Consider the following 12165-nt stretch of genomic DNA (forward strand, 5'->3'; position numbering starts at 1 on the left):
AGTGGAGAACCAAGCCAGAGTGCATTGAGAGCAGCTCTCTGCAGTTCTGTCGCCTCTGATACACAATTTCCTTTCTCATGGAAGCTTTTTGACACAATGAGACAGATGTGCAGAGAACAGAACCACTTTCCTTATTACGTTGAATTGATTTGGGGTCCAGAGTAAAAACGCAGCGCAGGAAATGTCCTTTCAGACAGAGAAACTTGTATCCAGCCTCATTTGTTCATTCTTACGTTTCTTTAGGTTAAATGTTGTCATGTTCATTTTAAACATGGCAGCCTCACCACCTCAGGGACAGCAGTTTGGTACAGGTGTTATAGCCGAAAGAAAAAAAAGTTTTTAGGCAACTTAAAGGTTAAAGCAGTGCATTAAATGTGAAAATGATTGGTGGAAATGTTTCTCATGTAAGGCTGTAGCTCCTTGTGTGAGTGCAGTAATTGTCCTGCAGCATTTCCCTTAACAAAGCTGATTTTGTTTTTGCCTCTTAAATGCATTTCTTGTGTCACTTCAAGGCATTTTCAAAGAAAGGAAAATGCTACTCTTTTTTTCTTCAAGTGATGTACCAGTATCAGTCGTTTTTTTTTTTTTTTTTCCAGAGTTGGTGCAGTCTTTTTTTTTTAGACTGAAGTTCTACCTTACACTCAAGCTTCATCTCCACAGCTGATGCTTTCAGATCTGATTAAGAGGCTGTTCTACCTCAGTGAGAGCCATGAACATGTTGATCCAAGAACTGGATGCTCTGTCCAATGGGTGGCATTTATCTGGAGCTGCAGGTCCCATCTGTGCAGGTTTTTGAGAGCTGATGGATTAAATGTAACGAAAGATTTCCAGGAGAGGAAAACTTGAGGAGGTCTCAGTAAGGCGGCAAAATATAGGAAAGAATTACTGTGTAATTCAGGCTTGAAGACATTCGGTTACATTTTACTGCTTTCAGTGGGACGTCACGTCTTGCCTGTGTTGATGTATTTCATTTAAATTAAAATGTTGGGTATTTTCAAAAGCTTTCTTCAGAATAACTTTGAACCAAGACAACAATTCCAACATTTATATTTGTTCAAGAGTGTTTATTAAAATGAAGACATGAAATGTCGGGGAGTGTTTTCATTCATAGTTTCTCATATTCTTCACAACTGTAATCTTTTGCCTGTAATCCCTGTCTGTGTACGCTGCTCCAAAGTATTTTCAGATTTTGTGGGGCTACAATCTCAGACATCAGTGTGTATTACTGGGATTCTGTTTGATAGACTAAGAAATGTGTGCATAATCACAAAGGGAATGAGTCTCTGTACAAATAAATAGTTATGTGCTGTTAACTGCTCAGCCCCCTTTGATCTGATACTCCTAAATAAAATCCACTGCAGCCAACTTTCTTCAATAGATTTTACATGGCAGACCAACACAGAATGATGAAAAATGACCCATTGATTCTAACATTTTTTACAAATAAAATCTAAAACATGTAGCATGCATTTGACACTAGCCCCTTTTAAGCTAACAATGTTGTTTTCACCAAATAGTCAAGTAGACATAGATCGATTAAAGATCGATCCTCTGGCTTCGTTTTCACACTGCACTGTCAAACTAATCAAACCCTCTGAGAAACATGTTCCCCTCCTCGCCTGCGGGGGCACTGCATCAAGAACCACTGAAGAAAACAACACAAAAACCTCTGAAAAGGACACTGAGTGCACCTTCCTTCTTCACAAAGTGTAAACAAAAAATAGAGTGACATTAGATTTTAGTAATTGTAAGATTTATCTCTAATGAATGATCACGAGCCATTTCTTCCACAAGTGCTGTTTGTTTTGGATGTATTTAAATGAACGCTGCCAAAAAAGGATAGCTCAATAAATTGGTAATTTGTGGAACAATTTCATTGAAGGAAAGTTACAAGAAATCTTGTAACCTCAAGAAAGCTGACGAACCTTTACGCATCAGAATTGAAAACTCCACTGTTGATTTTGTGTCGATACATTTATATAGGATGAGAAGAGCAAGAAAAAAGTCATGGCAGAAAATCTTCCATTTGTTGTTTTGTTCATTTATGACAACTTGAACCTGCAGTCAGTTGGGAATATTCCAGTTCCAGTCACCTGATTAGAACATTAGATAAAGTCACCAGAATAATCTGTGTCTAACTGAAATTTATCGAAGGCTTTTGAACTTAGGAATTACCAAAATGTATCAATGCTTCCTGTCTCCTCTTTTATTCACAAGGCTGACCGCAGTTCTTCCCAAGTTTCCAGTGCATACTCTAAATGTTTCCTGCATTATTTTGCAAGTTTCAGTTCTCTGACTAAGATCAAGATGAAACACTCAAAGTCAGAAAAACATTGAGATGTGAACACAGTTTAAGCCTTCTCCCACTTTAGTCGATGTGTTCAAATCTCTGTTATATGAGGCACTCCTGTCTCAGAAGCATTGTTCTTGTTAAAAGTATTGATGAAACAATCAGAAATCGTTTCCTCTGTGCGGTTCACTTTTGGCTACTGAAATAGATTGGGGGCCGACTATGGTTTGGACTGAATATGCTAGATAAATATCATCAGTCTGATGTCAAATCTGACTGAAATTCGAGGCTACGCCACACCTGTTCACTTGATCTGCCAAGGACACGTCTTCTGTGCTTCCCCATTCCACTGATGCCATGTATTTCCATCAGGAGGCTTTTTACAAAGCACACCCGCACCCCGTTTCTTGACAAAGTGTCTATCGACACGCTGTTCGTAGCAGTTTTCCATCTCTCTTTTGGTCTCCTTCACATTTGATATTCTCTCTGGCCCTGCTTCCACCTCTCGTGTTATTTGCTGCAGTCGATATCTATCTTCCCAGCGTGCGACGGGTGTTGGAGAAAAGTTCCTCCCGCAGATCAAATGGTCGGAAATCAAGATGCTTCCTCAGCATGTTCCCTTGGCTGGTGACTTTGAAGGAGATAAGCCCTCTCGCTGCGCTCGCAGAAACGCCTCACTTTCCCAAAACAACAAGAGCACAGTTTGATTGCATCCAATTCTGTGACAATAAAGCAGGTTGTCTGAATGAAAGCCAGACACGTTTTAGTTATGTAAGACAACGAGAGGAGTGTTGCAGAGTCTAACCTTCTCACTTCCATCTCCTGCTGTGAGCATCTCTCTCAATACTCTGCCTTCCACTTTCTTAAAAGTCTTTCACTTCATGTCCCTCCCCAGCCTCCAAACCCCCCAGTCTGTCTCAATCTTTCACACACAACTAGCAGCAACTCTTACATATTAGACTCCGGGAGTTTAAGACTTTTCCAGTGGATCTTGTGTTTGTCTGAAGTGGAAGCTTTGTGTCAAAATAGAAACTCCGTCTGCTGCTCTCTTTGATGCAGTAGCTGACACTTTGGAAACTTAATGAACAGCACTCCCTGAGGAAACATGCCACAATATCGATTGAAATGACTTTGTCTGGCCTGTGTCGCTGTAAGGTTTACACAAAAGCCACCGATTGGCCGACTGGCCACAGACAACAGAATGTAGAGGCGAATGTTTGGCGTTAAACAGCTGCTTTTTTCCACCTGCACTGCGCACTCCCACAGGTCTTTTGTCCATAAGTGGCTTGATTGGTGGTTTGAAACTATTTGCTTTTTGCTTATTGTTTCCTGCAAGCCCACACAGTGATTTGTTTATCTTTTATGCCTGTGTTTTTCGCAGCAATGCACCTTTTTGGTCTCAACTGGCAGCTTCAGGAGTTGGAAAACCAGCCAGCCTTTGAAAACGGGGGACTTGGGAAGGCAGGGCCCACCCAGTCGAGCGTAGTAACAGCTCTGGCTGCTGATGGTGAGAAAAAAAGACACTGACATCTCCTGTACAATTAATCCTGCTGTTCCAAATAATTTTCTTTTCTCATGCCATATTTGGATACAGAAACATTTGTGAATTTGCTTTTTAAATGTACTAAATTGTTTTTATTGCAGGGTTGTTTCTTTCATGTCATTCTAAACTCCCAGTGGTGTCAAGCGAAAGCAAACTTTGACTTGTTGTCAGACACACTTGGATGGAGACGTAAATGAAAACTATGAAGGATTTTGTGCCAAAGATTGTTAGTGTCAGCTCTCAAAGGCTCCTCTATCTATGGCCCCCTTCTTCCCTCATTTTCTCTGACATTTTCCATCACTTGAAGCATTTTTTTTTTTTGTGCTAGCTGAAGTGATTAGAAATTGTCTGAGCTATCTATATTGGTCCCAGTGGACATTACGACCTCATGTCCCTATGAAATGGGTCTCAGATGATGTCTTGACATTATTCTTTTATCTTCGAAAACCGTCTTATGACTGGGACTCTTTTGACTCATTTGAAACAGGAAGCAGGAAAAACTAACATGGTGCCACTAACATGTTCCATCCTGCTTCAAAAGCTCGGTATATTAATACTTCTGAAAGGTTTTAATGATTGTGATCATTAATAAAATATTCATAGCACTCTTTTTAGACCTTTATCAGCACTTTGGATTATGACATCTTGTCCTTTCAACTCAAGCATTGTGCTTTCATTAAAGGAATTCCTCTTGAATTATTTATATTGTACTTAACAGGCAAGCTGAGTTGTTTTTCATCATCCTCAATTCCCCTTTCATGTGGCGTCCCTCAAGGGTGTCTTCTCAGTCCAACTGCTAGTTAAAGTTATTCTAAGCATATAAAATCTTCAAATTTATGTTTGCAAAAACAATTATTTTCTATCAGCATGCTATTGGGCCGATTGTTATTAAATTATAAATCAGGCACAATTTTACATTTTTACACCTTGACGTCCATGTTGGTGTTTTACTCTTTCAAATGATTTCAAGAATCATTTGAAAGTAATTCTGACCCCCCACATTTAAACTTCATGAATATGTTAATTCTGTTGGAAAGATCCTTTTCATGCGGCTCACTTCTCTGTCCTGACTTTAACAAAGTATTTCAGATCTAAGAAAGACTCCTGCAGTAAATATGTGAGTATCAGTTGTGTGGGATAAAACTCGCCACTTAATAACCGAGAAATACAAAATTCTGTCGCTGTACATCTGTTAGCTGTAGTCTAGAATTAGTTCAAACTCTTCTTATTTGAATGAAAATTAAAAAATAATTATTTGATTATTAATAAAATAATAAATGCTGTTAATAAATTACCACGCCATTTTTTTTTTTATCTCTGTACTTCCTTAAAAACATCATTAGCTGACAAGCTGGTAGTTGCAGAACAAAAGATCTGATTAAAACTGAGAGTAGTTCAGGGTTTAGTTGTCATTGTACTTTGCAAAAACTGCTCTCCTTACTTCCAACCTTGCTAACAGAATCAATTTGTTGCTGTTTTGCGAGCTACTTTTAAGCTGTTTCACATTGAATCCCCCTGGTTTTTAAATGTGCAGACAGTTCGAACGCTGGTGGAAGGTGCAGAAGGTGTTCACCCTCCACACTCAAGCATGTTTGAAAAACAGCTGTGTGGATATTTTCAGCAGTTAAAAACCTGAATCAGACCCAAACACACTTTAAATATTTACTACTCTGAACTGAGCTGAACTGCTTCCAGCTTTTTTGAAGCCTGTTTTTGAGGGTGGTGCCTCGGAAAGCACAGCTAGAATGTGCAATTACAGAGCATAACAGGGAAACTTTTAACAATTTGTCATTCTTACCAAGTACAATGTTAAGATAAAATGTTCTGTCTTAACAAGAAAAATGGGGCCTTACTCTCATTTCTTAAAATAAAAAGACATTCATTTTTGTAGCTTAAAAACTCCACCATCAAATAAATTGTGCCCTGCAAAGTAAGTCATACTTTTTTTTCCACTTTGTAACCTCAAACTATAATAAGTAATGGATTACTGTGAAGTGCGACATGCATATGTGTTATCGTCTCTGTAGCCAATACTTTGTTAAGCAGATTTTTACTGTAGTTACAGCTTTTTGAGGGTCCAACTAGCAGCTTCACACACTTGTCTGCAGACACTTTTCCTCCACTATGACTGAACTTCAGCTGCAAAAATACATTTTTAAGTTTTGTCACAGATTCTTAGTTGGAGTTCAGTTTGGACTTTGACTTTGACTGGGCCATTTCAGAATACAAATATGCTTTAATCATAAATCATTCAAGTGTGTCTCTTGCTGTGTGCGAATGGGTTGCTGTCCTGCTGGAAAGTGAACTTCTGCCCCAGTCTCGGGTCATTTTCAGCCACCTACTGATATTTTCTTTAGCATTGAAGTGTATTTGTTTTTAGCTGCAGCTATATTTCCATCAGATCTAACCAGCTTCCTTGTTCCTCCAGAGTACAATGGGCCTCTTGGCTACGTCTCCTGTCAGTTTACTTCAACTTCCATGTCTTGGTAGTCTTCTGTTGATATGTCCTCTTTTCCATTTTGGAAAAAAAAATTAAAATATGTATTATTTTTCTCTACAAATATGAATTATTTTGTGATGATTTAGACCATAAAAATGCACAATTGTTTGTGGCTTGAAATTATGTGGTGTAGATGCTTTTGCAATGTGCTGGAAATGACACATTGCTACATAATGCTAACAGTACAGCTGTAGATTATTGTAGTTTCTTACACAAATGACAAATATGTTTAGTATCAATAATCAAATGCATTATTTACATTATTATGCAACTTTGCTACAAATTTCTAAGAGTTTCAAACAAACCTGCAGATGTAATGCTTGAAATATTTGAACACAATCTGTCTTCAAAAACTTAAACTTTTGTTTGTATCTTATGCAACTTATGCATACATTTTGAAATATGCTTCCTAATGGTGCCAATACAAGGACATCAATGTTGGGGATGACAACAACTGATGTTTGGCTTTTTGCACAATAGCAGCAATAATTGCCTCCCGTACAGAATCAGCCTTTCCTGCTTCCAATCTGCTGTAAGTCAGCAGAAACAAGCAGCAGCAGCAGGAAAACTGTCTCTGACCTGCTTCTACATGCCACTACTTGTGCTGCTTTTCAAAGCTGTGGACCATTTGCAAAAATGTTTAAGACATTATATTACTTCAAATGGGTCCTTTCAGAAATTTACACAGCAGATAGATTCTTAAGTTTTTCATCATATCAAGAATGTAAAAATGTTTACAGCTTTGTGGGACCCTTTGATTATAACTTCAGATGATTGCACAGACAGACGAAACAAAAACAAAATTTATAAATAAAAGATACAAGAATTTTTTTGTTTTCAAAGTGACAGTTTGTGGTTACAGAGATAAAAAAGAGTAAATATAGTTGTGATTTACTGCTCATTTAATAACATTTATTGATGCCTTTCGCACACGTTAGCTGCATTTCTTTGGACATTTTTGGCAGGACGAATTTGCTGTCATCTTTTGAGACCTCTAGTTGGCAGAGCACAGCAACGCGCGGGCCATTTGATACCAGCTTGTGGTCGCTCGTGTGCACTTTGCTTTCATTTTCCTGCAGCACTGCACAGTATGAGCATGAAAACTAAATTAGATGTCTATAAACATCAGTGTTATATGGTTTTTCCAGCGTCCGCTTGGATTGATAATAATTGTGGACTTGCAGCAATAGATCTGGATCAAAACCTGGAACAGGCTTGTTCTCATAATAGGTGGCGTTAAAGCTACTTTTTGGATTGCTCTTACACTTAAAAAAGTCTTACACTTAAAAAAATAAAAATTCTTACTTTGTTGTGATTTCCCATTAATATAAACTTAATTAATTATTTATACACTTTTTATTTTTTACTAATAAAAAGTAAAAATGTGAATATTTTAGGATCTAGTAAAATTCTTATTTTTCTAGATTACTAGAGAAATAATCTCCTGAAATCTAAAGATTTCTGAAAACTATTATTTTCCAGGCTTTGACTTAGAAACATAAAATAACTGCAATTCAACTCAGACATTTTTATTTTGCTTTATAATTTCAAAATGTTCCTCTCTTCTTTAGAGATTGAAGTGCATTTTAAAAATAAATTATTTGTCCAAAATACCAGAACTTGGTTTGAATCCCATCTTTGAAAACCCTTTTTAGGCTAAGATGTCATAATCCTGACATAATCCTGTCAAAGCAAAAAGATAACTGGAATTAATAAAATCATAATCCTCTTGTTATATTAGGTATAATGGTGAACCAAACTTATTCAGATTTTGACACATGTAACAGAATAGGCGTGCGTGCGTGCGTGCGTGCGTGCGTGGGCGTGTGTGTGTGCATGCGCATGTGTGCGTGTGTGTAGGTGTGTGCGTGCGTGGGTGTGTGTGTGTGCGTGTGCGTGTGTGTGTGCGTGTGTGTGCATGTGTGCGTGCATGCGTGTGTGTAGGTTTGTGCGTGCGTGGGTGTGTGGGTGTGTGTGTGGGTGTGTGTGTGTGCGTGTGTGTGCGTGCATGCGTATGTGTAGGTGTGTGCGTGTGTGTGTGTGTGTGTGTGCGTGCATGCGTGTGTGTAGGTGTGTGTGCGTGCGTGTGTGTGCGTGGGTGTGTGCGTGGGTGTGCGTGTGTGTGCAGGTGTGTGTATGTGTGTGTGTTGACATTCACTTATTCAATGAAATTTAAATAGAAATTTAATGAAATTATTCAACTGAATTTAAATTCTGTATCAGCTGAAGATGTGTTAAAAAATTATTTGTTAACATCCTGATACAATCAAGTAGAGAGTTTGAGAGCAGATTTTACACAACTAATTTATTTAAATTTATTGTGAAAGTTGTAATCCATTCATGGTCCAAAACAATGCAAATAAACTCTAATTTACATTAAACAAACTCACTAATATTATTTTTATGAGCAAGAAGCTGCTTTTAGCCATCCACTAGGGTGTGACGTAATTCTGCTGGGTTTTTCTGTCTTAATTCTTTAATCTAGTAGAATTTATCTAAATTATGGTTTTGTTTTTAAGCACAAAAAGCAAGTCCATCTGTTTTCTTTATACTTGAGTTCATTCTTTCCTTCCAGAAACAGTTCTGGTGTGTTTTTGAATTATTGCCCATTACAACATTCAGGTGTGACGAAGCATCAACTGTTTCAGAATTTGGAGGTATCCACAATTTTCATGATTCCATTATCCTTGGCTAATGCAGCATCAGTGGCAGCAATTCAGCCCAAAACCATGATGGTGCCACCACCGTGCTGGTCCATTGTTCTGAAACTTTAAAGCCTCATCTTGACTCCTCCAAACATTGTTACTATGGCCATAAAAACGAATAATCTTCTATACTGAATATAATTGTTTTTCTCACAGAGCATTTGGCATGTGCCTGAGGGGCAGCTGCAAATTTCAGTCAAGCCTAAAGGTGTTAATATTGGAGCGTGTGAAATTTGCTTCACTGTGGCCACAGGTGATCCAGCAGTTTCCAGTTCATGGCAGACATGAGCGCCAGCAGACTCTGATCATCCTAACTAACTTTCTTTCATCTGAGGAGGACGGTCTGCATCAGATGGTTTATACCTGGCTATTCTGAAAACATAAAGCCTTCTGAATGGATGGCCTACTTTTTATTGAATATTTTTCAAAAGGCAGGTCTTTTAAGCATTATTATATATCAGCATATTAATATATTTAAGCTTTTTAAGTAGATTAGAGAAAATCAACAATAAATGCTTTGAATTTATAGTTTTTCCACACTTGAAAAGATGTTGAGACATTTCACAGTTGATGACTGAATATAAACATCCGGCTAGAAATGTTTTGCACATCTTAAACAGAGGGTCAATTTTTATGTGCTGCGGCTGCATTTAACTTTAAATGAAAATAAACATTCATACAGTCATGATTGAGAGAAGGATTTTTAGTATGCTTTTTCGCATACTCTATAATACTTTAAATGTAACCTCAAGCTTACAAACTATATTTACTCTGTTAAAGATTTATATCTTTAACGAAGAGCAAAACAAAATAAGTTTGTGAAAAACTAAATAGACCTCAAAATTCAATTATAAACTTATAAGGTGTTTATTACAATAACAGTGCTGATAAAAAAAAAAGGTAAATTTGCATCTAAAATGAATATAAACAAAAACCTACCTTAATGGGTTTTGAAAGCACTAGAGTCATTTAATCAAGCAAAATTTAAATGACAGTTAAGGACAGAATGCTATAGTAAAAAAACAGGAATAAATAAATACCTCCACTGTCCTCTGCAAACTGAACCATGGAAATTTATAGAGATCTTTCACCAATTGAGTCACTTCAGACAGCTCTGTAGTCCCTAATCATAATCGTGGGTTATTGTGTATTCATCAACAAGCAAGCAGGCCATCTCAGCTCACCTTTACTGCAAAAAACAACCAAATGAATCTCCGAGCACAGTGTGGCTACTTAAAATGCACAGCCACGGAAGCATTAATTGAGTTGAATAGGCCAGGCAAAAGCTCAATTGTTTAAACTGGGCTAGATTTAAATCCTCATAAGTACTGCTAATTAAGATAGCATGAGGCAGGTTTTGGACTGTTTAAAGGCAATCAATAGCCAGCTATTATTCTCCCCAGAGGTAAACTTGGCTTCCAAGCCTCACTTTGACTGAAGCGGAAGTGACAGGCAATGGCCTCATTACACACCCAACACTGAGGCATGCAAATAAAGGAGGTCTGGCACAAACAGATATAGTCACAGCTACAGTACATGTGTCGGCACACCACAATGCCTCTGAAGAGAAAGGCCAAAGCCAAGCTCGCTCTGTATCTTCTATAAGCATGCCTACACCAGCCACAGCTTTTTTATGGCAATAGCTTCATGCATTTTACTTTTTAATAGGAAAATTTGTTCAGGTGATAAAATGTTGACCACCTCAATTTTCCTTGTAAGTACATACTATGCTCTATAACCTCTGACTGAATCTTGGCACTATAAGGAAACGGTTGGAGGACATATTCAGCAAATTGTTTTGATTTGCAGCTCCTGCTCTGGCAAGAAAGCTCTAAGTGCTTCTGACAGATTCCATTTACACCTTATCTGATATGAAACCTCACTCCATGAACCACAAAGACCAAAAGCAAAATGGGAGATCTGCCCTGTTAACGTGTTATAAAAAGACAAATATATGTGATTCCTTTTATTTATTTTGCTTAACAGGGCTTGGAAACAGGACTTTCAATCCTGTCATGCTTGGTTACAGCACATCACACAGGAATGTGTGATGTGATGTCATGTTTTGTCTTAATTGAGAAACAGTGGAAAGCAACAGCAAAGAAAAAAATTATAAAAACTGTAAGTTGTGTGGTTTATGTGACTGAATGAACCATGTCTTTTCCTAATGTTTCTGTAGGAAAGCCTGGGATTCTTCAACCTGAAAACAGCTCCATCGATACCGGACAGGTGGACATCGGAAAGCGGGTGGCTCAGAGCGTCCCACCAGGGGTGTTCTGGCGCTCTCAGCTCAGCATGGGGCAGCCACACTTCCTTAAATTCAACATCTCTGTGCAGAAGAGCGCACTGATTGGAGTTTATGGGCGAAAGGGTCTCGTACCGTCGCACACTCAGGTGAAGAAACCCTGAAAACTTTTTTTTTTTATTGAACAGGTGCAGATTGGGAATTCTACTGTTGATGGGTTCTACTTTATTTCATTTGTTTATATACGTGGAGACATGTACTTAGGATTACCACACTTCTTAATTTGAAGAATAAGTACTTCTTGACCAATTGTTTAAAATGCAAATTGTAAAAAAAATTAATACCACTATGAAACTATTTAATGTCTGTCTTGCAAAGGAAGGATCAATAACACTCCAACATTGTCAACCACTGCACTTAACACTAAACAATGTTTGAAACCAAATTTCAAGATAACATCTGACCTATTTTACTACGGACTCTCCTATTTAATATGTGACCATTTAGTAACATGCATAATATTTACATTTTATTTCAAATGATGACTTGATGTTTGAATACAGAAAAAATGTTGGTGAGATCATTGTAAAGTTAAGTTTAGTTGTCGATATTCTGCATGACACTGGGAATTTCACAGCCTTGATCCCAGCATACGGCACAATTTAGAGCAGAAATACTTCAAAAACATGACAGAAGTTGGTGTTTCACATAATTGTCTTTGTTTCCATAACCTTAGACCTGTGGAGCAAATTTGTCAATATACAGCACACATGAAAAATAGAGAACAGTGTGACATCTGCTTTAAAGCATAATGCATAGATATTTAGTTTCAATGATAGGAAATAAAGTAAATCATTACCAAACACAATATCATTGAATTAA

At 37.7% G+C, this 12165-nt stretch overlaps 1 protein-coding gene across 1 annotated transcript in view; it reads left to right on the forward strand.

Annotated features, from left to right (window-relative positions):
* The window catches only part of LOC129360390 (teneurin-3-like), a 180118-nt gene that overhangs the window by 91468 nt on the left and 76485 nt on the right, over window positions 1-12165 (forward strand). Inside the window, 2 exon segments of the mRNA XM_055030567.1 lie at window positions 3672-3797; window positions 11218-11432. Coding sequence (XP_054886542.1) covers window positions 3672-3797; window positions 11218-11432 — 341 coding nt within the window.

This window comes from Poeciliopsis prolifica, unplaced genomic scaffold, assembly GCF_027474105.1.
Source record: "Poeciliopsis prolifica strain line A6 unplaced genomic scaffold, Auburn_PproV2 SCAFFOLD006, whole genome shotgun sequence".
NCBI lineage: Eukaryota > Metazoa > Chordata > Actinopteri > Cyprinodontiformes > Poeciliidae > Poeciliopsis > Poeciliopsis prolifica.